Source organism: Vulpes vulpes, chromosome 12 (genome assembly GCF_048418805.1).
Source record: "Vulpes vulpes isolate BD-2025 chromosome 12, VulVul3, whole genome shotgun sequence".
Taxonomy (NCBI): domain Eukaryota; kingdom Metazoa; phylum Chordata; class Mammalia; order Carnivora; family Canidae; genus Vulpes; species Vulpes vulpes.
Window position 1 is genome coordinate 90,629,759 of NC_132791.1, and position 24,605 is coordinate 90,654,363.

Below are 24,605 nucleotides of genomic sequence, written 5' to 3' on the forward strand. Positions count from 1 at the left end.
TGAAAGGAAGTGTCGATTAATATGGAAGACCTCATTTGTTGCCTTATCTGAAGAAATTGCCACAGTCACCCCAACATCAGCAACCACCCCTCCAACCAGTCAGCAGCCATCAACATGGAGGCAAGAGCCTCTACCAGCAAAAAGGTAATGACTCCCTGAAAACTCAGTGAGAAATAGGTTATTGCTACCAATAACCTATATATAACCTATATATAACCTATATAACCTATATATATATATATATATATATATATATATATATATATATATACACACACACACACACACACATACAGTGCGCCTAACAGGATGCTACTGCATACTTAATAGATTACAGTAATAATGTAATCATAATCTCTGTATGCACTGGGAAGCCAAAAATTCACTTGACTTGCTTTATTGCAACATCCCCTTTATTGTGATGATCTGGAACTGAATTTGCAGTATCTCCAAGGTGGGCATGTACACGGTCCAGAAACAGACCGACATACATATCGTCAATTGATTTCTTCAAAGGTTCCAGGAAAATTCAATACAGGAAAAAATAGTTGTTGCAATAAATGATCTAAAGTAATTGGACAGCCATATGAAGGAAAGAAAATTGAAGGGAGGGTGGGAAGAGAAAGAAGGAAAAAAAAAAAACCTCAACCCTTACTTCACACAATATATAAAAATTAACATAAAATGGTCCATAACTGAATAAGATCTAAAACTATAAAACTCCTAGAAGAAAATGTAGGGGAAAAAGGAAATGTAGGGAAATTGATCATGAGTTTTGCCTGAGATTGCTTTCTTTCTTTCTTTTTTTTTTTTTTAAAAAGATTTTATTTATTCATTCATGAGAGAGAGATAGAGGCAGAGACACAGGCAGAGGGAGAAGCAGACTTCCACGCGGGAGCCTGATGTGGGACTCGATCCCAGGACTCAAGGATCACGTCCCAGGCTGAAGGCAGGCACTAAACCGCTGAGCCACCCAGGAATCCCATTGCCTAAGATTTCTTAAGCACATCACACACAAAAAAAGTATAAAGTATAAACGAAAAAAAAATCAATTGGAAACAAATCACTTGAGCTTAATAAAAATTAAGAACTTTTATTTTTTAAAGACACTGTTAAAATTAAACCAATGTTTTCTAGGGATACATCCTTGAGTAAGTTCTGTTGTCCTCATGTCCTTCTTTAGCAAATGGAGGTAAAAATAATACATTTCTTAGGGATATGGTGAAGACTGAGTAATATATGGAATTGAATGCATTTAGTAAAGGATATTAGGTGACTAACAAAAATAAGCATGAAAGCAAAAAAAAAAAAAAAAGACAAAAATGGGGATCCCTGGGTGGCTCAGCAGTTTAGCACCTGCCTTTGGCCCAAGGCCTGATCCTGGAGTCCCAGGATCGAGTCCCACATCAGGCTCCTTGCATGGAGCCTGCTTCTCCCTCTGCCTATGTCTCTGCCTGTCTCTCATGAATAAATAAATCTTAATAAATAAATAAATAAATAAATAAAAAGCAAGCCAAAGACAGGGAGAAAATACATGTAAAACATATCTAATAAAGGACTTTGTGTAGAATAAAGAACACTTAAAGCAAATAATCCATTTTTAATAATGAAAGATTTGAAGATGTAGAATGATATAAAATAAACACATGAAAGGATGCTCAACACCATTAGTTGTTACAGAAATGCAAATAAAAACCACAATGAAATATCACTATACTTTCACTGGCATGGCTAAGATTAAAAAGACTAACATTAGCAAGTAGTAGTAAGAATGTGAGCAACTAGAACTCTCAACGACTGTTGGTGGGAATGTTAAATAATTTAACTACTTTAGAAAAACTTTTGGCAGTGTTTTTGTTTTGGGGCTTTGGGGGAAGTTAAATGTATACCAAGAATGATCCAGTCATTCCACTTCTATGTATTTACTCAAGAGAAAATATGCATCCATACCAAGACTTATACACGATCTCAAGTGCTTTACTTACAACAAAAAACTGGGAACTCAAATAGCCATCGACGGGTGAATGGATAAACAAGTTGTGGTATATCCATGAAGGAAGTATTTACTTGGCAATACAGAAGAATTAACTATTGATACACACAATATGGATAAATCTTAAAATAATTATGCTGAATGAACGAAGCTGGTAGAAAAAAGTGCATATTCTTTTATTCCATTTATATCAGATTTTTTTTAACTGCAAACCCATCTATCGTGGCAAAAAGCAAATCCGTGATTGTAAGGGGCAGGTGGATGAGAGAAAAGGCAGGAGAAAAGGATTTCAAAGGGGCAAGAGCATCTTGGAGATGATGGATATGTTCATTATCTCGACTGTGCTGATGGCCTAGGTGTAGACCCATGTCAACACTCAAATTGCATGCTTTAACTATGTACATTTTATTCCAGTTGTCTCTTTCAACAAAGCTATAAAAAATTACTTGTCCTATGACCTATTCTTCATAGGCCTCCACAGAAAAGCAGGAAATTAATGCCAGGTGATACATGTTTCCTGGTTAGGGAAAAATACACAACCCCACAGATCACTGGGGGTATAATGGTAGAGATCTACAGGTCAGGAGAACATCCCAGCACTGCTCAAATCATTCTACAGAAAACTGTATGCAATGTTCTCTCCTCCTGTGGGGTGTGGCCAGATGCACAAAAGATGGAAAGTCCAGACATTTGATTTATACACTAACCAGTCATATTAATAGCAATCAACATGGTTTATTAATTTTCAAAATTTCATACCTAGATTTGTCATTTAATTTAGGGTTCGGACTTCTTACTGACGGTTCTTGTAAATCTGAAGAATGTTCATGTTCTGAAGTGACTTCCAGTCATGAAAATTAAAAACAAAAATTGTTGAGCTTCCCAAGTAAACATACTACTCAGGTCTTACAATAGATTTTTTTTAAAAGTTTACCTTGTTGTAGGTCATCCAGTATCAATTTTTCAGGTGAACTATCTACTGTATTTGTTTGCTGTAGAAAAAAAATATGGTGACTTTGAAAATTCTTTTGGAGTTTTATTTTCCACTTCCAAAGAAAAGCATTTCAGCATTTCTGCTAAATACTAAGATACCAGGCTTTTTATTCATTAGAATTGGCTCCTGATGGCTGTTGGCTATTCCAAAAAATTGATGTCTGCCCTCAGGAGATGATTTCTCAGCACCAAAAACACTATCATTCTGTATAAGGTCCAGGTGATTAAGTAGAAGAAAGTGAGGACTTGTCTGAGGACCTGCATATGCCAAGCAGTATATCAGGATTAAAAACAAAATGCACATATAGTATCAAGAGGGCTACAATATGAACCGGCTATCACCCCCATTCTACAGAAGAGAAGCCTCAGACCGAGTGATATTAATTTCCCCAAATTCCTATATCTAGTAAGTGAAAACCAGATCTGGCTCCAAACATTAGATTCTTTTCCTTCTGTCTTGTTCTCCAGGATTCCAAGTGAGGGAATGAGGCAGAGCCAGCCAAGTCAAACGTTCCATGGAAAAGCCAAGTTGTGTGAAAGAAGAGAACACATAAACTTGTTAGGCAAAAGTAATCTAAAGGAGATGATGGCCCCAAAAAAAATGGAGAAATAGTTGGGCAGGGAAAAAAAATAGACTATAAGCCTGGAGAGGTGGCGTCCACCTGCCAGCATCCTGGTGGACACAGTTCAGAATCTTGTACCCAGCATCCCGTACTCACGACAGGCTCAGGCTGGTCATTTAAGGGGAGGGTTATTGGGCTGTGGTCATCTCCGGCACTCGTTAACTCCGCCAGCCTGGTGGAGTCCTCTGTTTGGTCTATACAAGAGAGAAAAGAGCATTAACACTGGTAACAATAACCAGGACCATGGTGAACTCACTCTCCAATTGCTCTTCCTGGGACCACACACTGCAAGTACATCACCATCTACTGATAAAAGCTGGTAATTACATCCTGCATCAAATCTGTCCCAAATCTTTGGGCTCTTTGAGGAACAACTTTGGATGTCTCCTGATAGGTAAGGGATCTGTCAGCTTTGGGTCAGGGTCAGCTTTGTGGGTAGCCAGGCCCTTCCATGCCCTCATCTTCTGCCTCCAGCCACACCTATTATTTTTTTCTCCCTTGTCATTTCCAATTGGTCCACAAGACAATGTATTGGGTAGGGGAAATGATTCTTGGCAGCCAGCAACTTTGTTCTCTAGATATAATGGTGTATTTATTACTCTTACAGGACCACAGGGTTTCAATGACCTCTTCCAAGTAAGATTTTAGCCCAGGACCCCGGGATCATGACCTGAGCCAAATCAACCACTGAGGCACCCAGGCGCCCCTCTGAATTCCCTTCAAAAACAATGATAAAAACCTTACCAGAAAGTTTCCAGCTTACCAGAAAGTTCTGAGAAGCTTCTTGTCTGATGGGGCAACATCTGAAATACAAGCCAAGATCCGCATGACTTTGAAAAGGGTAAACTCTTAAAATTTTGGTTAAAGAAAACTTAACACTCATAACATAGCAAACAAATTAGAAGTTAGTCTTCCGTTTGTCCTCCTTTGAAGGATAATGTTAGTGTTTCCACCTCTAACCCCCTTCCCTCCAGAACTAGCTCTGGCTGACCACCTCCTTACTCTCACTCACTCCATCCTCCTGTCCTCACAGCCTCTCCTTCTGACCCAAGTCTGACTCCTTGTTAACTTCCAACTCTTGCTTCACTCTTAGACAACCCCACAGGAGGAGTCCACAGCGAGTTCCTTTCAACCCTACTCCTTCCTCACAAGGGCCTCACAGTCCCCCAACTTAATCACACGCAAACCTCAATTCTACCCCCAAAACATTTTATTCATTTGGGGAGATGTGGAAAGGCATATTATTCTGATGGTTTTCATTAAGTAAAGGCAGATTTAGAGTGTTGAGTCAGGCAGGGAGGCTCAGGAGACAAGTTCAGCAAAATAAGGCCATTTTTGTTTTAGGCTGACGTCTTAACCTAAATTCAGCATGTCATAAAGAGTCATAAGGTCTGACTCATGGAGGACTCCACTCCCTCTGGCAGTAAAAGGCAAAGAAGCCATTCTTAAAATTGCTCCTTGTAGGTAGTCTCACAACCCAAAGAAAATGGGAAAACTTCTGCCCAGCATAAATGATAAGCCCAAATTTAAAAAACACAGAATTTTTGTCAGGGGCAGAGGAGGGGTCCTCTTCCTCATCTGGGAGGGGAGACTACTCGCTTGTCTGTGAAGTAGCTCCTTTCTTACTTCTAGACTTAATAAATCTTTGTCCCCTTCTCAAATGGCTTGCTCTGAAATTCTTTGCCCCACGAAGCCAAGAACCCTCTTGGTGAGGAGCTGGAGGCCCTCATCCCAGGGGAGGGGCTTCAGCCCATAGAGCATGAATGTTGGGCCAATTAATATGTAACATGATACAAGAGGTATTTTTTTTTTATTAAGTGATTGATTCTACTCTACTTCTCATCCATGAAATGATCTTTTCATGAGGTGAGTCTTTGGAAGCTCTACCGCAGTAGAGTATATAAAATGGCTTTACAGTTTCTAAGATGTCTTCATATAAAACTCAAGGCCAAAAGTTGCCCTCAGCTTCCTCCCTCAGGTCTCTGACCTCTTAGAGTTCAACCTTCTAATGGCCACTACCACAGATCTTAGATCTTTTTGTCACAGATGTCTTTGGCTCTGCTTGCTGTATGTGATAGAGGAAGGCACTGTGCTCTTATATATATATCAGGACACATTATAGTCAGTGATACTGAGGCACAGACCATTTCACCCTAAGACCAGGAAACATAACTTAGAATAAACTAAGAGAGGCTATTTCTAGTGAATCTCCTCAATTCTCAAGGGTCACAGTGGGGAGGAGGTGGAGGGAGAGAAGGAAATGGTAAGAAACCCACAGCAAGTATCCTTAAAACTTCAGAAACAAACAAACAAAAAAACCAAAGAACAAAACTTCAGCAAGAATGTGGTGAGGTGGTTATGTTATCCTAGAAAGTTTAGAAAGTTTTCAACTGTTCATAATAAATGGAATAAAGCATTTAGAGGCACAAAAAGGCTTTGGGTCCTACATAAGGCAATGATATATGAAAAAGAACTGATATTAGAACACAGATTTCTCAACTCTCATTACATGCTATTCCAAAGATCAAGCTATCCACTTGAGCAAAGGTTCACATCAATATCCAACAAGGAAGTTAGAGACAAGAAAACATACTAAAACATTTTCAAATACTCAAGAAGAACTAAATCTGCCACCTGTTTGTCTTCTCCTAAAGCTTCAATGGAAGTCTGTGATATGTTGAATTGCAAATCAAAATGGATTTCTATTTTCATCACTTCTTTGTTGCCAACATTAATAGGCTTCTTGAGGAAAATGATGAGGATCTTCATATTTTCTGTTTCTAACAAAAAAAAGTTATACAATTGCATATCAACAAAGAATCTTAAAATTTTTAAGTATAAATAACTGCACTGAGATATTTGTCAGCAATTCAGATTTTTCTGCGATAAGCTGAAACTGTATTAAATAAAGTTACTTTGAAATTATTTTTAGATGCACATTGTTGAGTGTTTATACAAATACAATATGACTATGTGATCTTGCAAAGATAGAAGTAACTTACTTTAGCAGCAAAGCAATGGAGATGGTTTTGACTTCTTGAATGCAATCTGAATTTTAAAGAGTATTTTAATACAACACTTTCAACTGCAGCAGGTATTTTACACTTAAACACATTACTCATTAAACACAACACTCATTCTCATTCTTTCAGATCTCACTCCTAAAAACTCAAAATAAAATTCACTATTCCCCATATGCAAAAATGGAATAATCTTCCTTAATCTCAATAGACTCCACTTAAGGAGGAGGCACCTGTATCTCAGACGACAACCTCCTTGAGGGCCTCCTACCAGGAGATCAACTCTCTACTGACAAACAGCAATTGGTTTTGGAAAACAGTTTAGACCAAAATTCACAAGGAGTTCAAGGATAAGCCATAGTAACTACAAGCTGAGTCACAAGTAGCAGGAGAAGGGAAAAAAAAGAGTAAGCTGCCTGAGAGAACAAGCAAAACTAAAGGTCACAAATTGAGGAGAATGAGGAGAAGAGTGAGACACACTTGGGTCTGGATCTGTGGCCACTCAACACCTAAAACATGGTTAGTGCAAACTGACATGTGCGATAAGCATAAAACACATCAACCAGTTTGTGAAGACTTCACAATAAAAAGAGAAGGCCGAGTATCTCACTTCTTATAGTGATATGTTAAAATGTTAATATTTAGGACATATTGGGTGGAATACAATATATGTTGAAATTAATCTATTTTTTACCTTTTTATCAGGCTACTATAAAATTTTAAATGTGTGGCTGACTCAATGGTACCACACATCCCACCCTTGCATTCTCCCACAGACCTGCTCACTCCAATATTCCTTTGGCTTGACCCCACACAAGGAGGTATCACAAGTCTGGCAGTGTGCAAGCAGACTCAACAGGAACCACCACCAGTCCAAAGTGACTCCTGCTTTAGGGAGAGAGAAAGATAACCACATATGCCAATCCCACTGTGGGGCCACCCATGATTGGGATGGGAAACAGACATCTAGTCTGACTGCAGGCCCACCCACCAGTAAAGGCTTCTTAGGAAAAGGAAAATATAGGGAAAGTGCCCTGCAGTTTGGTACTAGGCCATTTTACAAACCCCTGGTCTGACTCAACTCAAGGCCAAGATGGCCTCAGATAGGCCCACTAAAAACACAGGGATCAAACTCTGCCACAGCAGGCACTGAGAGCCACTGAAGACACCTGGACTGAAGGCTTAGCCACAATAATAGGACACATGTGACAAATAAAGGGGATACTCAGGAAGTATCAGATTCTCGTGAACGGGGGGCATTGCACTGCAGGACCTCTTCTTCATAAGGCCACTACTTTCCAGAGCAGGAAACACAGTTACTTTCCTAACACAGAGAAATGGACACAGAGAGTTAGACAAAATGAGGTTACAGAGGAATAGGTCTCATATGAAAGAATAAGATTATAGCAAAAGAGCTAAATGCAACAGATAAGTAATATTCCTGATAGAAAAGATAAAGTAATGATCATAAAGATACTCCCAGGATTTGAGAAAAGAGTGGAAGACCTCAGTGAGACCATCAACAAAAAGAATACAACCAATTGGAGATGAAGACCTCAGTAACTGAAGTGAAAAATACACTATATGGAATAAATAGTAGACTAAAAGAAGCAGAATAGAACAGTGACCTGGAAAACTGAGTAATAGAAAGCAATCAAGCTGAACAGGAGAGAAAAAAAAAATAGTACAAAAATGAAATAGACTAAAGGAACTCAGCAATACCACCAAGTGTAACAACATTCACGTTATAGGGATCCCATAAAGAGAAAAGAGAAAAGGGGGCACAAAATCTATTTGAAGAAATATTGCTAAAAATTTCCCTAATCTGGGGAAGGAAACATATCTGGAGCCAAGAGGTATAGAGTCACTGACAAAATCAACCCAAGGGGGTCCACAACAAGATACATAATTAAAATGGCAAAAATTGGTGATAAAGAGAATTTTAAAAGCAGCAAGGGGAAACAGTTACATACAAAGGAAACCCCATAAGGCTATCAGCTGATTTTTCAGCAGAAACTCTGCAGGCCAGAGAAAGTGGCATGATGTATTCAAAGTGCTAAAAGAAAAATCTCTCAACCAAAAATACTCCATCCAGCAAGGCTATCATTCAGAGTAGATAGAGATAAAAGAATTTCCCAGAAACAAAAGTTAAAGGAATTCATGACCACTAAAACAGCCCTACAAGAAATGTTAAGGACTGAGTGAAAGGAAAGACCACAAGTAAGAGTAAGAAAAGTGGGAAACACAAAATTAGTAAAATCAAGTACATCTATAAAAACAAGTCAAGAGATTCACGAAACAAATGGATGTTAAGTATGATGCCATATCCCTAAAATAAGGAGGGGAGAGGAGTAAAGAATGGATTCAAACATAAGTAACCATTACCTTTACTATATGCATACGATGTTATAAACCTAATGGTAACCACAAATTGAAACCCAATAATAGATTTATAAAAAAAAATAAATAAAGAGAAAGGAATCCAAGCATATGCTTCAAAAAAAGCCAGGAAACTGTGAGAGAAAAGAGGAAGAAGGGAACACAAAACTACATAAACCACCGTAAAACAAGCAACAAAATCACAATAAGTACATACCTATCAGTGATTACTTTGAATGTAAATGGACTAAACACTCCAATCAAAAAGAGGGCAACAGAATGGATAAAACAGCAAGATCCATCTATATGCTGCCTACAAGAGATTCATTTTAGACCTAAGGACACATGCAGATTAAAAGTGAAGGGGTAGAACAGCACTTATCACACAAATGAATGTGAAAACAAAGCTCTGGTAGCAGTACTTCTTTTTGACAAAATAGATCTTCAAACAAAGACTTGCTCTGTCTGCACTCTGCTGTGACCTCCTCATGTGGCCCCTGGAGGAGCACTGGGTACTTCCTCCAGGATCTGAGAAATGAGGTTATGAACAAACACTGCTGACAAAAGATGGTGGTGGAATAGGAGGACCTTAGGCTTGTCTCACCCCACAAACACAACTAGATAACTATCCAATCATCCTCAATACCCCCCCCAAGTCAGCCTGAAGATGGACAGAACAAACTCCACAATGAAGGGAAAGAAGAGATCACACTGAAGAAGGTAGGAAACAGGGAGGGATGGTTTAGGGGAGACATGGATCCTTGTGCTGTGGAGGGGAAGGGAGGGATCCATGGTCTTATGAAGGGCAAGAGAGAGGAGCACACAGGAATAATACATAAGGGAGCATCCAAGGAGGCCATTTCCCCTAAAGTCACTGGCTTGGAAAGTGAGATAGGCTGAATTTTGCGAGGTCATGCAACCAGCACAGCTTAAAGTCTAGAGTTTTGAAGGTCAGTGGGCTTGGCCGGGATAGAGCCCTGAGGGCATGGATTGCTTCTGGAGAGAGGCAGGAAAACAAGCTGGGGGTGGGGGGGCAGGTAGCATGGAAAGAGCAATCTGAAAAATGCCCAGAGCCCAGAGGAGGGAAATTCTTCTCAGAGTGTGTTCCTGCAAGGCAGTGTTCATGGAGATACCTCTCTGGGAACAAAAGAGCTGGCTGGCACCATTTCTCTTCCCTGCCCTTTGGCATAAGCACAGTGCCAACATATTCTTTCCCATTCCTACAGCCACTGCCCCCTATTCATCCCCTACTCCTACCCCTCCCACTCCCCTCCCCCCTCCTCCTCCTCTCCCCCTTTTCTTCCTTCCACTCCTCTACTCCTCCCTCCCCCATTTCCACCTCTTTGTCCCCTCTGACCCTTATACCTAACTAGAGAGAGAACAAGAAATGAAGCCCAAAGCCAGCAGAATGAAGGAAATAAAGATTAGAGCAGAAATAAATGATATAGAAACTACAAAAACAATGAAACCAGTAGCTGGTACATTTCAAGATTTAGGAAAAGTGATAAAACCCTAGGTCAGACTTACCACAAAGAAAAGAGAAAGGACCCAAATAAAATCACAAACAAGAAAGGAGAAATAACCAACACCATAAAAATACAAATCGATTATAAGAGAATATTATTAAAAATGATATGTCAACAAATTGGACAACCTGGAAGAAATTGATAAATTTCTAGGAACAGAAACTACCAAAACTAAAACAGGAAGAAATAGAAAACTCGAACAGACCAATAAACAGCAAAAAAAAAAAAAAAAAAGAAAAGAAAAAAAAAAAAAGAATCAGTAATCAAAAAGCACTCCCTAAAAAGTCCAAGGCCAAAAGGCCTCACAGGTGAATTTTAACAAACATTTAAGTAGTTCAGGCCTAGAGTTCTCAAACTATTAAAAACAAAAACAAAAACAGGCAAACTTCCAAGTTCATTGAAAACACTGATGGAAGAAATTGAGGACGACACAAAGAAACAGAAAGACGTACCTTGTTCATGGATTGGAAGAACAGATATTGCCCAGACCGATTCCTCCCCGCCAGTCCCCGCCACGCGAGGCTGCGGCGCACGGTGTGGGTGTGCTTGTGTGTGTCTGTACGGGGAGGGCGTTGGGAGGGAAGGTTACCCGGAGCTCCTGGCCGCTGGGGGCAGGGGTCCTGGTGACAGAGACGGCGGCGTATTCTCTGCCTTCCACTTGGAAGCCTCCCGCCCCCTCCCCCTGCGGGGCGCTCCGGGTGTTTGTTGGGGCCCAGGCGAGGGGTGTGCCCGTCCGGAGCATCCCCAGCCCTTCGGGAGAGCGGCGCCCAGGCCCCGGGGCCGTCCCAGAGGAGCGCGAGCGCAGCCTCCGGCCTCAGTCCGGACAGAGCTGTTGCTGTCGCTGTGGGCTGGGGGAGAGGCAGCCGCGGCCTGGGCCACGGCGGAGGGCACAGGAACCGGTGGGAAGGCTGCGTTTTCACGAAGGACTCGAGTGAAGCTGCAGAGCTGCTCTGAGCCCTGACCCCTTGGCTTCCTGGGTCGGAGGAGATGTTGTAATGGAGTGGCTCTTCGTCCCACACTAGCAAGATGCCTGATTTCCTCAGGACCGAGGGATTGAAGAATGTCCCGTGTTCCACTGGGGAAAGTCCTCCTGAGGAATGTCATCCGGCACACAGATGCTCACAATAAGATTCAGGAGGAATCGATATGTGGAAAATAAAAGAACTGGAGAAACAGATGGAAGATGCTTACCGGGGTACCAGGAGGAAAATGTTACCCAGTAGTTCAAGCCGGATGCGTAGTGATGGTTTTGATGAAGAAAGTCAAAGAGACCATTGGAGGCCAAAGAATGAAATTTCTGGGGCACTAGAAGATGATTTTCTTAAGGCTAAATCCTGGAACAAGAAGTTATATGATTATGAAGCTAATATGCCAGACAGATGGGGTCACAGTGGTTATAAAGAGTTATACCCTGAAGAATTTGAAACAAACAGTGATCAGCAAGATATTACCAATGGAAAAAAAACATCTCCTCAAGTAAAATCATCTACCCACGAGTCTCACAAACACAAGAAGTCAAAGAAATCCCACAAAAAAAAGCAGAAAAAAAAGTCACACAAAAAAACAGAAGAAAAGCAAAAAAGAAGCCGCAGATATAACAGCAGATTCCTCAAGTGAATTCTCGGAAGAAACCGGGACTTCTAGTACCAGGAAAAGGAATCAACCACATAAGCGCAAGAAAAAATCCAGGAAAAAGTCTCTCAAAAAATCTGCTTTATTCTTGGATGCAGAAAGTGACACTTCCCAATCGGATGATTCTGCATCCAGCAGTTCTGAGGAAGGTGAGGAAAGAGAGACTAAGAAAACCAAAAGGAAAAAGAGCGAGAAAAATGTTCACATCCCTCTAGTTAACAATGAAATACAAGAGAGGACAAATAAACGCACAAATTGGAAAGTGGCTACAGATGAAAGGTCTGCAGAGAGTTCAGAGGAGGACTAGATGAGGAGGAGACATTCTTCATTTCCTGTCTGACTGGTTACTTACAGCTCCTCCACCTTGGGGTTCTGCTGGTGGCTAGTCCCAGCACAGGGGCCCTGAGGTCAGAGCTGTCCTGTGCCATCTACATACGTTCTGACAGACTTCTTGTCTTCTATTTTGGCCTGTTAAACTTGATCCTCTTACTGTTAATAGGGAATCTGGTATTTTGTTATGAAGTTTTCTCGAAGAGATTATTTTTTGCAATTAATCACATTTAAGGTAGAGTGCATATACAGCAAATTAAAGGACCCAGAAGGCTGAATCCAATAACAACCTGGGTACACTAATTGGGATGTTGAATCCGGGGAAAGCAAGGGCTGGGATCAAGAGGTGGATTGGAACTGGTGCTGTGTAGAATGTTGTAAGGGAACATCGTGTTGCTGTTTATATAGGTGCCACAACTTGACCTTTTTTGTCTTCAGCCTTGGTGCTTTGATCTTTCTGTATTTTGGCCTCATAGATGTGGTCCAGCTTATTTAATGAGAAGATGAGTATAAGAGCAAAACATTTTTCCTTCATGATAACATCCATAGACGGCTGTTAGGAGTCTAGGGTTTCTGTCAAGTTTCCCTGCTGGACAGGGTCCATAGCTACACTCACTATATCCCTAAACATAGTAATTGGTATAGTAAATGGTTTTTTACTTCCATTGCTGTATATCGCCTAAATGGACTTGTGTTCAAAATTATTTCTTTAGTTATCTTGGGGAAGTCCTCAACCAAATGGGATAAAATTAGGAATTAGTCATGCTCATGGTGCTCTAAACAGGATTCAGGGTAGTAATTGCCAATTTAAATATTTGTTCATTTCTAAATCTATTAATGAACTTGAGATTTTCCCTGAAACTAGGTCGAATCAGTTCCAAAGTGAAACAGGCTTCTCAGGGACGCACCTACTTCTTCCCAGTCTGCCTTCTGATTAAAGCACCAAGCAGAGACCATAGTATTTCCCTTTGCTATATACTGTGATCCCTACTGTTAAATCCTAAGAAACCAAAATGTCACGGAGAAAAGGCTGGCAGAACACAAGTGGATTTGTTCATTATGACAGGATATCAAGTGTCCCACCATTGTTTTTCCTGGTTGTCACTTCATGGGCTGCGTAGAAAGCTTGAAAATGCAAGACCCTTAGTTTTGGTTCTGCCACTAATTCGGTAGTTACAACATCTGGAACAGGTAAGTTAACCTCCCTGGCTTTACTTTCCCCATGTAGAATACAGAAATGCTTCATGGCAGCAGGACAGCGTAAGACACCAGCAATAGAATATAACATTCCATGAGGTGGTAATATTTTATAGTTCTAACTACTAAAGTTGTTCTCTTTACAGAACAGATGTCTAATAAAATGTTTAGTCATAAAATACGTGGCCAGCTAGAGGCTCCCTATCCCTTGATTATAAGCAGGTGCTACCTTTGGGGATATTTACTTGAAATATTAATACTTTGGTACTTAATTGTCAGTGTTCCATGGCGTATATTTTTACTTTTGGGATTGGTAGGGGCCCAAGGTGGGGAAAAACAGTCTGTAATTACTACCTCTTAACGTAAAGACAAATTGTTATGTTCTTGGAAAAAAAAAAAAAGGAAGAACAGATATTGTTAAAATGTCCATACTACCTAAAGCAAGCTACAGGTTTAATGCAATCCCTATCAAAATACCAATAGCACTTTTCACAGAGTTAGAACAAACAATCCTAAAATTTGTATGCAACCACAGGAGACCCTGAGTAGCCAAAGCAGCTTTGAAAAAAGCAAAGCAAAGCTGGAAGCATCATAATTCCAGACTTCGAGTTATATTACAAAATTGTAGTGATCAAAACAAAATGGTACTGGCACAAAAACAGACACAGAGATCAAGGGAACAGATGAGAGAACCCAGAAATGGACCCACAACTATATGGTTAATTACTCTTGGGTTATAATTAATATCCACTGGGAAGAAGTCTCTTCAACAAACAAGATTGAGGAGACTGGACAGCCACATGCAAAAGAATGAAACTGGACCACTTGCTTACATCACACACAAAAATGAACTCAAAATGGTTTCAAGACCTAAATAGGATTCAGTGGAACAATCCACAAAAACAAGGACTGATTAGATATCATGATGACACTAAACTCATACCTTTCAATAGTAACTCTGAACATGAACAGGCTTAAATACCCCATCAAAAGGCGCAGGGTTTCAGACTGGATAAAAAAGCAGGACCCATCTATTTGCTGTCTACAAGAGACTCATTTTAGACAGAAGAACACCTACAGCCGAAAATAAAAGGTTAGAGAACCATTTACCATTCAAATGGTCCTCAAAAGAAAGCAGGGGTAGCCATCCTTATATCAGATAAACTAAAATTTACCCCGAAGACTGTAGTGAGAGATGAAGAGGGACACTATATCATACTTAAAGGTTCTATCCAAAAAGAGGACTTAACAATCCTCAATATATATGCCCCGAATGTGGGAGCTGGCAAATATATCAAAATATATCAATCAATTAATAACCAAAGTGAAGAAATACTTAGATAATAATACACTTATACTTGGTGACTTCAATCTAGCTCTTCCTATACTCGGTCTTCTAAGACAACATCTCCAAAGAAACGACAGCTTTAAATGATACACTGGACCAGATGGATTTCACAGATATCTACAGAACTTTACATCCAAACTCAACTGAATACACATTCTTCTCAAGTGCACATGGAACTTTCTCCAGAATATATGTGACACATACTGGGTCACAAATCGGGTCTGAACCGATACCAAAAGATTGGGATCGTCCCCTGCATATTCTCAGACCATAATGCCTTGAAATTAGAACTAAATCACAACAAGAAGTTTGGAAGGACCTCAAACACGTGGAGGTTAAGGAACATCCTGCTAAAAGATGAAAGAGTCAACCAGGAAATTAAGGAAGAATTAAAAATATTCATGGAAACTAATGAGAATGAAGATACAACCATTCAAAATCTTTGGGATGCAGCAAAAGCAGTCCTAAGGGGGAAATACATCGCAATACAAGCATCCATTCAAAAACTGGAAAGAACTCAAATACAAAAGCTCACCTTACACATAAAGGAGCTAGAGAAAAAACAGCAAATAGATCCTACACCCAGCAGAAGAAGAGAGTTAATAAAGATTCGAGCAGAACTCAACATAATCAAGACCAGAAGAACTGTGGAACAGATCAACAGAACCAGGAGTTGGTTCTTTGAAAGAATTAATAAGATAGATAAACCATTAGCCAGCCTTATTAAAAAGAAGAGAGAGAAGACTCAAATTAGTAAAATCATGAATGAGAAAGGAGAGATCACTACCAACACCAAGGAAATACAAAAGATTTTAAAAACATATTATGAACAGCTATACGCCAATAAATTAGGCAATCTAGAAGAAATGGATGCATTCCTGGAAAGCCACAAACTACCAAAACTGGAACAGGAAGAAATAGAAAACCTGAATAGGCCAATAACTAGGGAGGAAATTGAAGTAGTCATCAAAAACCTCCCAAGACACAAAAGTCCAGGGCCAGATGGCTTCCCAGGGGAATTCTATCAAACATTTAAAAAAGAAACCATACCTATTCTACTAAAGCTGTTTGGAAAGATAGAAAGAGATGGAGTACTTCCAAATTTGTTCTATGAGGCCAGCATCACCTTAATTCCAAAACCAGACAAAGACCCCACTAAAAAGGAGAATTACAGACCAACATCCCTGATGAACATGGATGCAAAAATTCTCAACAAGATACTAGCCAATAGGATCCAACAGTACATTAAGAAAATTATTCACCATGACCAAGTAGGATTTTTCCCCGGGACACAAGACTGGTTCAACACTTGTAAAACAATCAATGTGATTCATAATATCAGCAAGGGAAAAGCCAAGAACCATATGATCCTCTCATTAGATGCAGAGAAAGCATTTGCCAAAATACAGCATCCATTCCTGATCAAAACTCTTCAGAGTGTAGGGATAGAGGGAACATTCCTCAACATCTTAAAAGCCATCTACAAAAAGCCCACAGCAAATATCATTCTCAATGGAGAAGCACTGGGAGCCTTTCCCCTAAGATCAGGAATAAGACAGGGATATCCACTCTCACCACTGCTATTCAACATAGTACTGGAAGTCCTCGCCTCAGCAATCAGACAGCAGAAAGACATTAAAGGCATTCAAATTGGCAAAGAAGAAGTCAAACTCTCCCTCTTCGCCAATGACATGATACTCTACATAGAAAACCCAAAAGCCTCCACCCCAAGATTGCTAGAACTCCTACAGCAATTTGGTAGCGTGGCAGGATACAAAATCAATGCCCAGAAATCAATGGCATTTCTATACACTAACAATGAGACTGAAGAAAGAGAAATTAAGGAGTCAATCCCATTTACAATTGCACTCAAAAGCATAAGATACCTAGGAATAAACCTAACCAAAGAGGTAAAGGAGCTATACCCTAAAAACTATAGAACACTTCTGAAAGAAATTGAGGAAGACACAAAGAGATGGAAAAATATTCCATGCTCATGGATTGGCAGAATTAATATTGTGAAAATGTCAATGTTACCCAGGGCAATTTACACGTTTAATGCAATCCCTATCAAAATACCATGGACTTTCTTCAGAGAGTTAGAACAAATTATTTTAAGATTTGTGTGGAATCAGAAAAGACCCCAAATAGCCAGGGGAATTTTAAAAAAGAAAACCATAGCTGGGGGCATCACAATGCCAGATTTCAGGTTGTACTACAAAGCTGTGGTCAGCAAGACAGTGTGGTACTGGCACAAAAACAGACACATAGATCAATGGAACAGAATAGAGAACCCAGAAGTGGACCCTGAAATGTATGGTCAACTAATATTCGATAAAGGAGGAAAGACTATCCACTGGAAGAAAGACAGTCTCTTCAATAAATGGTGCTGGGAAAATTGGACATCCACATGCAGGAGAATGAAACTAGACCACTCTCTTTCACCAGACACAAAGATAAACTCAAAATGGATGAGAGATCTAAATGTGAGACAAGAGTTCATCAAAATCCTAGAGGAGAACACAGGCAACACCCTTTTTGAACTCAGCCACAGTAACTTCTTGCAAGATACATCCACGAAGGCAAAAGAAACAAAAGCAAAAATGAACTATTGGGACTTCATCAAGATAAGAAGCTTTTGCACAGCAAAGGATACAGTCAACAAAACTAAAAGACAACCTACAGAATGGGAGAAGATATTTGCAAATGACATATCAGATAAAGGGCTAGTTTCCAAGATCTATAAAGAACTTCTTAAACTCAACACCAAAGAAACAAACAATCCAATCATGAAATGGGCAAAAGACATGAAGAGAAATCTCACAGAGGAAGACATGGACATAGCCAACTTGCACATGAGAAAATGCTCTGCATCACTTGCCATCAGGGAAATACACATCAAAACCACAATGAGATACCACCTCACACCAGTGAGAATGGGGAAAATTAACAAGGCAGGAAACCACAAATGTTGGAGAGGATGCGGAGAAAAGGGAACCCTCTTACACTGTTGGTGGGAATGTGAACTGGGGTAGCCACTCTGGAAAACTGTGTGGAGGTTCCTCAAAGAGTTAAAAATAGATCTGCCCTACGACCCAGCAATTGCACTGTTGGGGATTTACCCCAAAGATTCAGATGCAATGAAACGCCAGGACACCTGCACCCCGATGTTTCTAGCAGCAATGGCCACAATAGCCAAACTGGAAGGAGCCTCGTTGTCCATCGAAAGATGAATGGATAAAGAAGATGTGGTTTATGTATACAGTGAATATTACTCAGCCATTAGAAATGACAAATACCCACCATTTGCTTCAACGTGGATGGAACTGGAGGGTATTATGCTGAGTGCAGTAAGTCAATCGGAGAAGGACAAACATTGTACGTTCTCATTCATTTGGGGAATATAAATAATAGTGAAAGGGAATATAAGGGAAGGGAGAAGAAATGTCTGGGAAATATCAGAAAGGGAGACAGAACATGAAGACTCCTAACTCTGGGAAACGAACTAGGGGTTGTGGAAGGGGAGGAAGGCGGGGGGTGGGGGTGAATGGGTGACAGGCATTGAGGGGGGCACTTGACAGGATGAGCACTGGGTGTTATTCTGTATGTCTATGTCGGTAAATTGAACACCAATAAAAAATAAATTTATTTAAAAAAAAGACCTAAATAGGAGACCTGAAATCATAATAATCCTAGAAGAGAGCCCAGGCAGTAAGGTCTCTGACATCAGTCATATCCACATTTTCTTTAGATAGGTCTCCTATCTAAAGGCAAGGAAGATAAAAGCAAAAATCAACTGTTGAAATTACAGCAAAATAAAAAGCTTTTGCAGAGAGAGGGAAACAGTCAACTAAACTGAAAGACAACTTACTGAATGGGAGAAGATATTTGCAAATGACAAAGCTGATAAAGGGTTAGTGTCCAAAATATATAAGGAACTGATAAAAGCTCAACACCAAAATAAACAAATAATCCAATTAAAAATGGGCAGGAGACATTAATAGATATTTCTCCAAAGAAGACATACAGATGGCCAACAGACATTGAATATATGCTCAACATCACTCATCAGGGAAATGCAAATCAAAATCACAATGAGCTATCACCTCACACTTGTCATCATGGCTAAAATCAACACAAAACACAAGGGTTCATGAGGATATGGGGAAAAAAATGAACATTCTTGCACTGTTGGTAGGAACGTAAATGGTGCAGCCATTGGGAAGACAGTGCAGAGATACCTCAAAAAGTTAAAAATAGAATTATCATATGATCTAATAATGCCACTACAGCATATTTACCTCAAAATTACAAAAACATTAATTTAAAAAGATATACGCCCCTAGGTTTATTGTAGCTTTATTTACAATAGCCAAGTTACGGAAGTAGCTCAAATGTCCACTGAAACATGAACGGATAGAGATGATGTGGGGTGTGTGTGTGTGTATGTATAAATTTATGTGTATACACATAAATTTATATGCACATATGTGTGTATATGTGTATTATATATGTATATGTGTATATATATGTGTGTATATAAATGTGTGTGTGTGTATACACACACACACACACACACAAAATGGATTGTTATTCAGCCATTAAAAAAGAGTGAGATCTTGCCATTTGCAACATGGATGGATCTAAAAAGTATAATGCTAAGTAAAATGAATTGGAGGAAGACAAATACCCCATGATTCACCCATATGTGGAATTTAAGAAAACAAAAAAGAGGCAAACCAAAAACACAGACTCCTAACTATAGAGAACAACCTGGTGGTTACCAGAAGGGAGGTGAGTGGGGGAAAGGACAAAGTAGGTGAAGGGGACTAAGCATACGCCTATGATGAGCGCTAATGTACAGAATTGCTACATCACCATACTGTACACTTGAAACAATAACACTATATGTTACTTAAACTGGGATTAAAATAATTAAAATTAAGAATATGTGTCTCCTACCATACTTTCAAAGGGCAGTTTTGGGGGAGGCAATTCCCCCAAATACTGATCTTACTCAATATTTATTCAGTGCAGGTAAAATCTAGAACTTGGCAATAGGAGTAATTCTAAACGGGTATTTGAAAAAGTAAATAGTTGGGTTTGCACGGCTTAATGCAAACCTAAAGGGTCAGAAGAAAAAGCCTGAGGGCTGCACCCAGCCCTCCACAGGCTACTTAAATGTTGCCAACTCCTTCACAAGAAGGTCTATGCATACAAGACTCATGTCTTGCTTGTAGAGTTTGCCAGACAATCTTCCATTTTTCCAAAAATATCAGGTAACACCTACCTCATTTAGATACTGTAAATTATGAAGTCTCATAGATACATGATATATTAAAGACGCATAGGGTAGTAAGTGGCAGATTGGTTACTGAAAACCCCTACATCAGCAAAGTTTGCACTTCAGGAGTTTAAGATCTGAAAAGCAATGTTAGGAGTATCGTAGTCAGAAAATCCATGGAGGTCCTTATAAAATACCACCTTGGAGAAAATAGCAAAGACGTTTTACGTTTCTTAAGAGTAACGAGCAATGACTACATAAACACTCTCATTCACATTTATAATTGTATTTTAATATTTCTAGTGAGATGTTTATCAATTTCCTTTCTTTACTACAGATTGGAGGCACTTCCAACTCACTGTATACTATCTTTCTAATTCTGTGACTGCGTAACTGCTGGCTTCCTCATCCTCCCTTCTGTGACACAGTAATTTATATCTGGTCTTTGCCTCGTTTTCTGGCACAGAGCTCCTAAAAATTCTTATAATTTCAAGTAATGGTTCTAGGGGCAGCTTTTGTTCTTTTTTTTTTTTTTTTTTTTTTTTTTAGAAGAGAGGGAACTCTTCTTAAATTTTTTTTAAATTTATTTATGATAGTCACAGAGAGAGAGAGAGAGAGAGAGAGAGAGAGAGAGAGAGAGGCAGAGACATAGGCAGAGGGAGAAGCAGGCTCCATGCAGGGAGCCCAATGTGGGATTTGATCCCGGGTCTCTAGGATCGCGCCCTGGGCCAAAGGCAGGCGCTAAACTGCTGCGCCACCCAGGGATCCCGGGGCAGCTTTTGTTCTAATTTTTGGTCTTAGACCCTGGTTCCTGACACAAGAGCTAGGTTCCCTTGGAATCCAGGGTGATTACAGTCTTTTGTCTGCTAATAAGATGACTGAGGGGGTTGGTGGGGTGGGCAGCAGTAGGAGATAGCTTCAGGATGGGAGCTGCTCCCAGAAAGACTAAGGCATGATTAAAGGTTTGACCTCCAGGGAAGGGACCGGGGCTAAAGATTGAGTTAATAAGGGATCCCTGGGTGGCGCAGCGGTTTGGCGCCTGCCTTTGGCCCAGGGCACGATCCTGGAGACCCGGGATCGAATCCCACATCGGGCTCCCGGTGCATGGAGCCTGCTTCTCCCTCTGCCTTTGTCTCTGCCTCTCTCTCTCTCTCTGTGACTATCCTAAATAAATAAATAAATAAATAATTAAAAAAAAAAAAAAGATTGAGTTAATAATCCATCATACCTATATGATAAAACCTCCATAAAGATCCTTAAACTATGGGGTCCAGAGAGCTTCTGGGTTGGTGAACATATCCCTCTGCTGGGTTGTGCACCCCAACTCCACAGGGACATAAGCTCCTGGGCTTGGGACCCTTTGGATCTTGCTTTATGTATCTCTTCATCTGGCTTTATTATAGCCTTTAGGATACACTAGTAGAACGTAAATAAGCATCTCCCTGAGTTCCATGGGCCAGTATAGCCAATTGTGTCACCTGAGGCAGCAGCTGTGGGAGCCCCCAGTTGGTAGCTGGTTGGTCAGAAGTGCAGGTGGTAACTTAGAACTCGATATTAGCCTCTAAAGTGGGGGCAGTCTTGTGTGGCTAAGCTCTAACCTGCGGAGTATGTGCTAACTTTGAGCAGTGTCAGAATTGCTCAATGTGAGGAGAAAACCTCTATATGTTTGGTGTCAGGAGGGTTGTAAGTAAACAAGTCTTGTTTCACAACTTACCAATTACATCATTAATGAGTTAAAATTTCCAACTCACATTTATGTTTGTTCTGAGGGTCATAATTTTACTTTTTGAAAAATTATCCTTTAGCAGAATATTGAAGTTAGCTTATGGACACAAGAAATCACAGCAAGGAAAACTCAGGGCTGCAAAATTATTACCTTCCTCTAAATAACCCCAATTGGAGAAACTACAGTCTGAGTTTAAGGCTAAAAAGGATTTATTTGTTCTCCCAAGAGCTTCTCGGAGGAAAATCATATTACAGATCATGTTTCACTTTTTACCTTGGCTTGCAGGAAGCTAACCATGACATGTGAATCTCCATGATAGCCACTTTAAATTAGCCTTCCTGAAAGATACTTTTATTTTGTCTGTGGATCCATTTTTCTATTTCTATCATTTTGGTATAAATATGCAAGCTGACCTAAATTCTTTGAAGGAAAAAAGTGAAGTGTAATATCCATATAATTACATAATATTCACCTTTAATTCTTTCATAAACCAAATTACTTAAAAATGTTATATATACTGAGTTACTTTCAAAAAGTCCCTCCTCTTTTTTCTCTTTTTAAGCAAACCAGTTCAGGAATTCTGATCTAATAGGGTTATAGCTAAAATGCCAAACTAGACTAACAACTTACTTGTACCCACTCAAAAAAGGATAACTCATGATTTCATGCCCCTCAACATTTCTAACCAAGGCAAGAAGAAAGTTGAGTGACAGTTTTAAGAGGGGAGTCAGAGGGCTGATATTTAAATACAGATGGACATACCTACATGAACTCATCAATAATTACTATAAATTTCTGGGAGGAGAAGGGCAGGTACTATAACATTTTTTTAATTGTGGCATAAAACATTTACCCTGTTTAATCATTTTAAAATATACATTTCGGCAGCATTAAGTATATTCACATCATTGTATAACAGGTCTCCAGAACTTTATCTTGCAAAGCTGAAACTCTACCCATGAAACAGAAGCTCCCCATTTCCTCCTCCCTATAGCCCCTGATTACCACTACTCTTCCTGGCTCTATTATTTTGATTATTCTAGATACCTCATAAGTGGAATCATAAAATATTTGTCATTTTGTGCCTAGCATGATGTCCTGAAGGTTCAAACCATGTTGTAGCATGTGTCAGACTCCCCTTCCTTTTTATTTATTTTTTTAAATTTATTTATTCCCCTTCATTTTTTTTTTTTAAATTTTTTTTTTAAATTTTATTTATTTATGATAGGCACACAGTGAGAGAGAGAGAAGCAGAGATATAGGCAGAGGGAGAAGCAGGCTCCATGCACCGGGAGCCCGACGTGGGATTCGATCCCGGGTCTCCAGGATCGCGCCCCGGGCCAAAGGCAGGCGCCAAACCGCTGCGCCACCCAGGGATCCCTCCCCTTCATTTTTAAAGCTGAATAGTGTTCCATTGTATATATATATACCACTTTTCTTTATTCACCTGTAGATGAACATTGGGCTTGCTTCTACCTCTTGGTGATTGTGAATAATACTGCAATGAACATCAATATGCCAATATCTCTTCAAGTCTACTTTCACTTCTGGATATGTATCTACAGATGAAATCGCTGTCTCATATAGTATTCTATTTTGAAGTGTTTAACTATAACTATTTTCACATGAAAAACCAGGCAAGTAATTGAATCCTAAAGTCACAAAACAAAAAAGAGTCCTCAACCTTGTACCTCTGCATCCTGGCCCTGAGCACAGTGTTCCTTCCACCCACTATACCATCTCCCTTCTACCTCAAAGAACCAAGTCTACTCTAGAATCAGAACTAAACATGGGGTAGTTTAGAATCATCATCTTACCTCTCACACTGAAATTATTCACTGCTTCCTTCAAAAGTCTTACTGAATCCCACAGAGCACTCTTAGGAAAAAAAAAGTTACACTCATGAGCACATAACACACTTGCATATGAACAATCTCTAAGCACTTAGGTTTACATAGGAATCAAACACAGTTACCTTAGTATTGTTTATGTAAAAAGTTATACTCTGACTTCCGAGGTTGAAATCAATCCAAAATTTCTCTAGTTTTTCTTCTTCTGGTTTTTTCATCTGTAATATGAACACAATTCATTCTGAAGTTATGTATCATGTTAAAGGGTCAGATGGTAATTATCCCACTAAAAATGTCTGCTTTCCTTACAAAAACACTACCTTAATATTTTAGGATATCTTTATTGCCATACTCATTTCTGCAGAACAGGAGAAAGGACTCAACTTTATAGAACTAAACTATTTCTGGAAGGAAAAAAAACACAACCACTATCCTTAACACTTAAAAGATGTTTAAAAGTGTCAGAGGACTCCATCTACACAAACTTTTTTGTTTTTCTCTAGAGAGAATCAAGAGAAAATAGTCATATTAATATGAGAAATATAATAATGAGAAAATAGTCATATATTAATAGTCACAATAGTCATATCCTGCATATGAATAGAAACTTCTAGAGAAGGAGGTATTATGAAATATAAGTGATTATTTGCCATCTACCGTGCCATATCCACTATAGTAGAGCTAAGAATTGAAGATTTCAAATT

At 39.5% G+C, this 24,605-nt stretch overlaps 1 protein-coding gene and 1 pseudogene across 1 annotated transcript in view; one reads left to right on the forward strand and one right to left on the reverse strand.

Annotated features, from left to right (window-relative positions):
* SYCP2L (synaptonemal complex protein 2 like) overlaps positions 1 to 24,605 on the reverse strand; it is a 111,249-nt gene that overhangs the window by 62,208 nt on the left and 24,436 nt on the right. Inside the window, exons 14-20 of the mRNA XM_072731938.1 lie at positions 24,027 to 24,119; positions 23,869 to 23,929; positions 6,244 to 6,389; positions 4,373 to 4,412; positions 3,706 to 3,803; positions 2,928 to 2,985; positions 2,753 to 2,834 (exon numbers count right to left, since the gene is read on the reverse strand). Of these exons, the coding sequence (XP_072588039.1) occupies positions 2,753 to 2,834; positions 2,928 to 2,985; positions 3,706 to 3,803; positions 4,373 to 4,412; positions 6,244 to 6,389; positions 23,869 to 23,929; positions 24,027 to 24,119 (578 nt within the window). The remainder of the gene's footprint in view (positions 1 to 2,752; positions 2,835 to 2,927; positions 2,986 to 3,705; positions 3,804 to 4,372; positions 4,413 to 6,243; positions 6,390 to 23,868; positions 23,930 to 24,026; positions 24,120 to 24,605) is intronic.
* LOC112920546 (uncharacterized protein NKAPD1 pseudogene) lies at positions 11,052 to 12,485 on the forward strand (annotated as a pseudogene).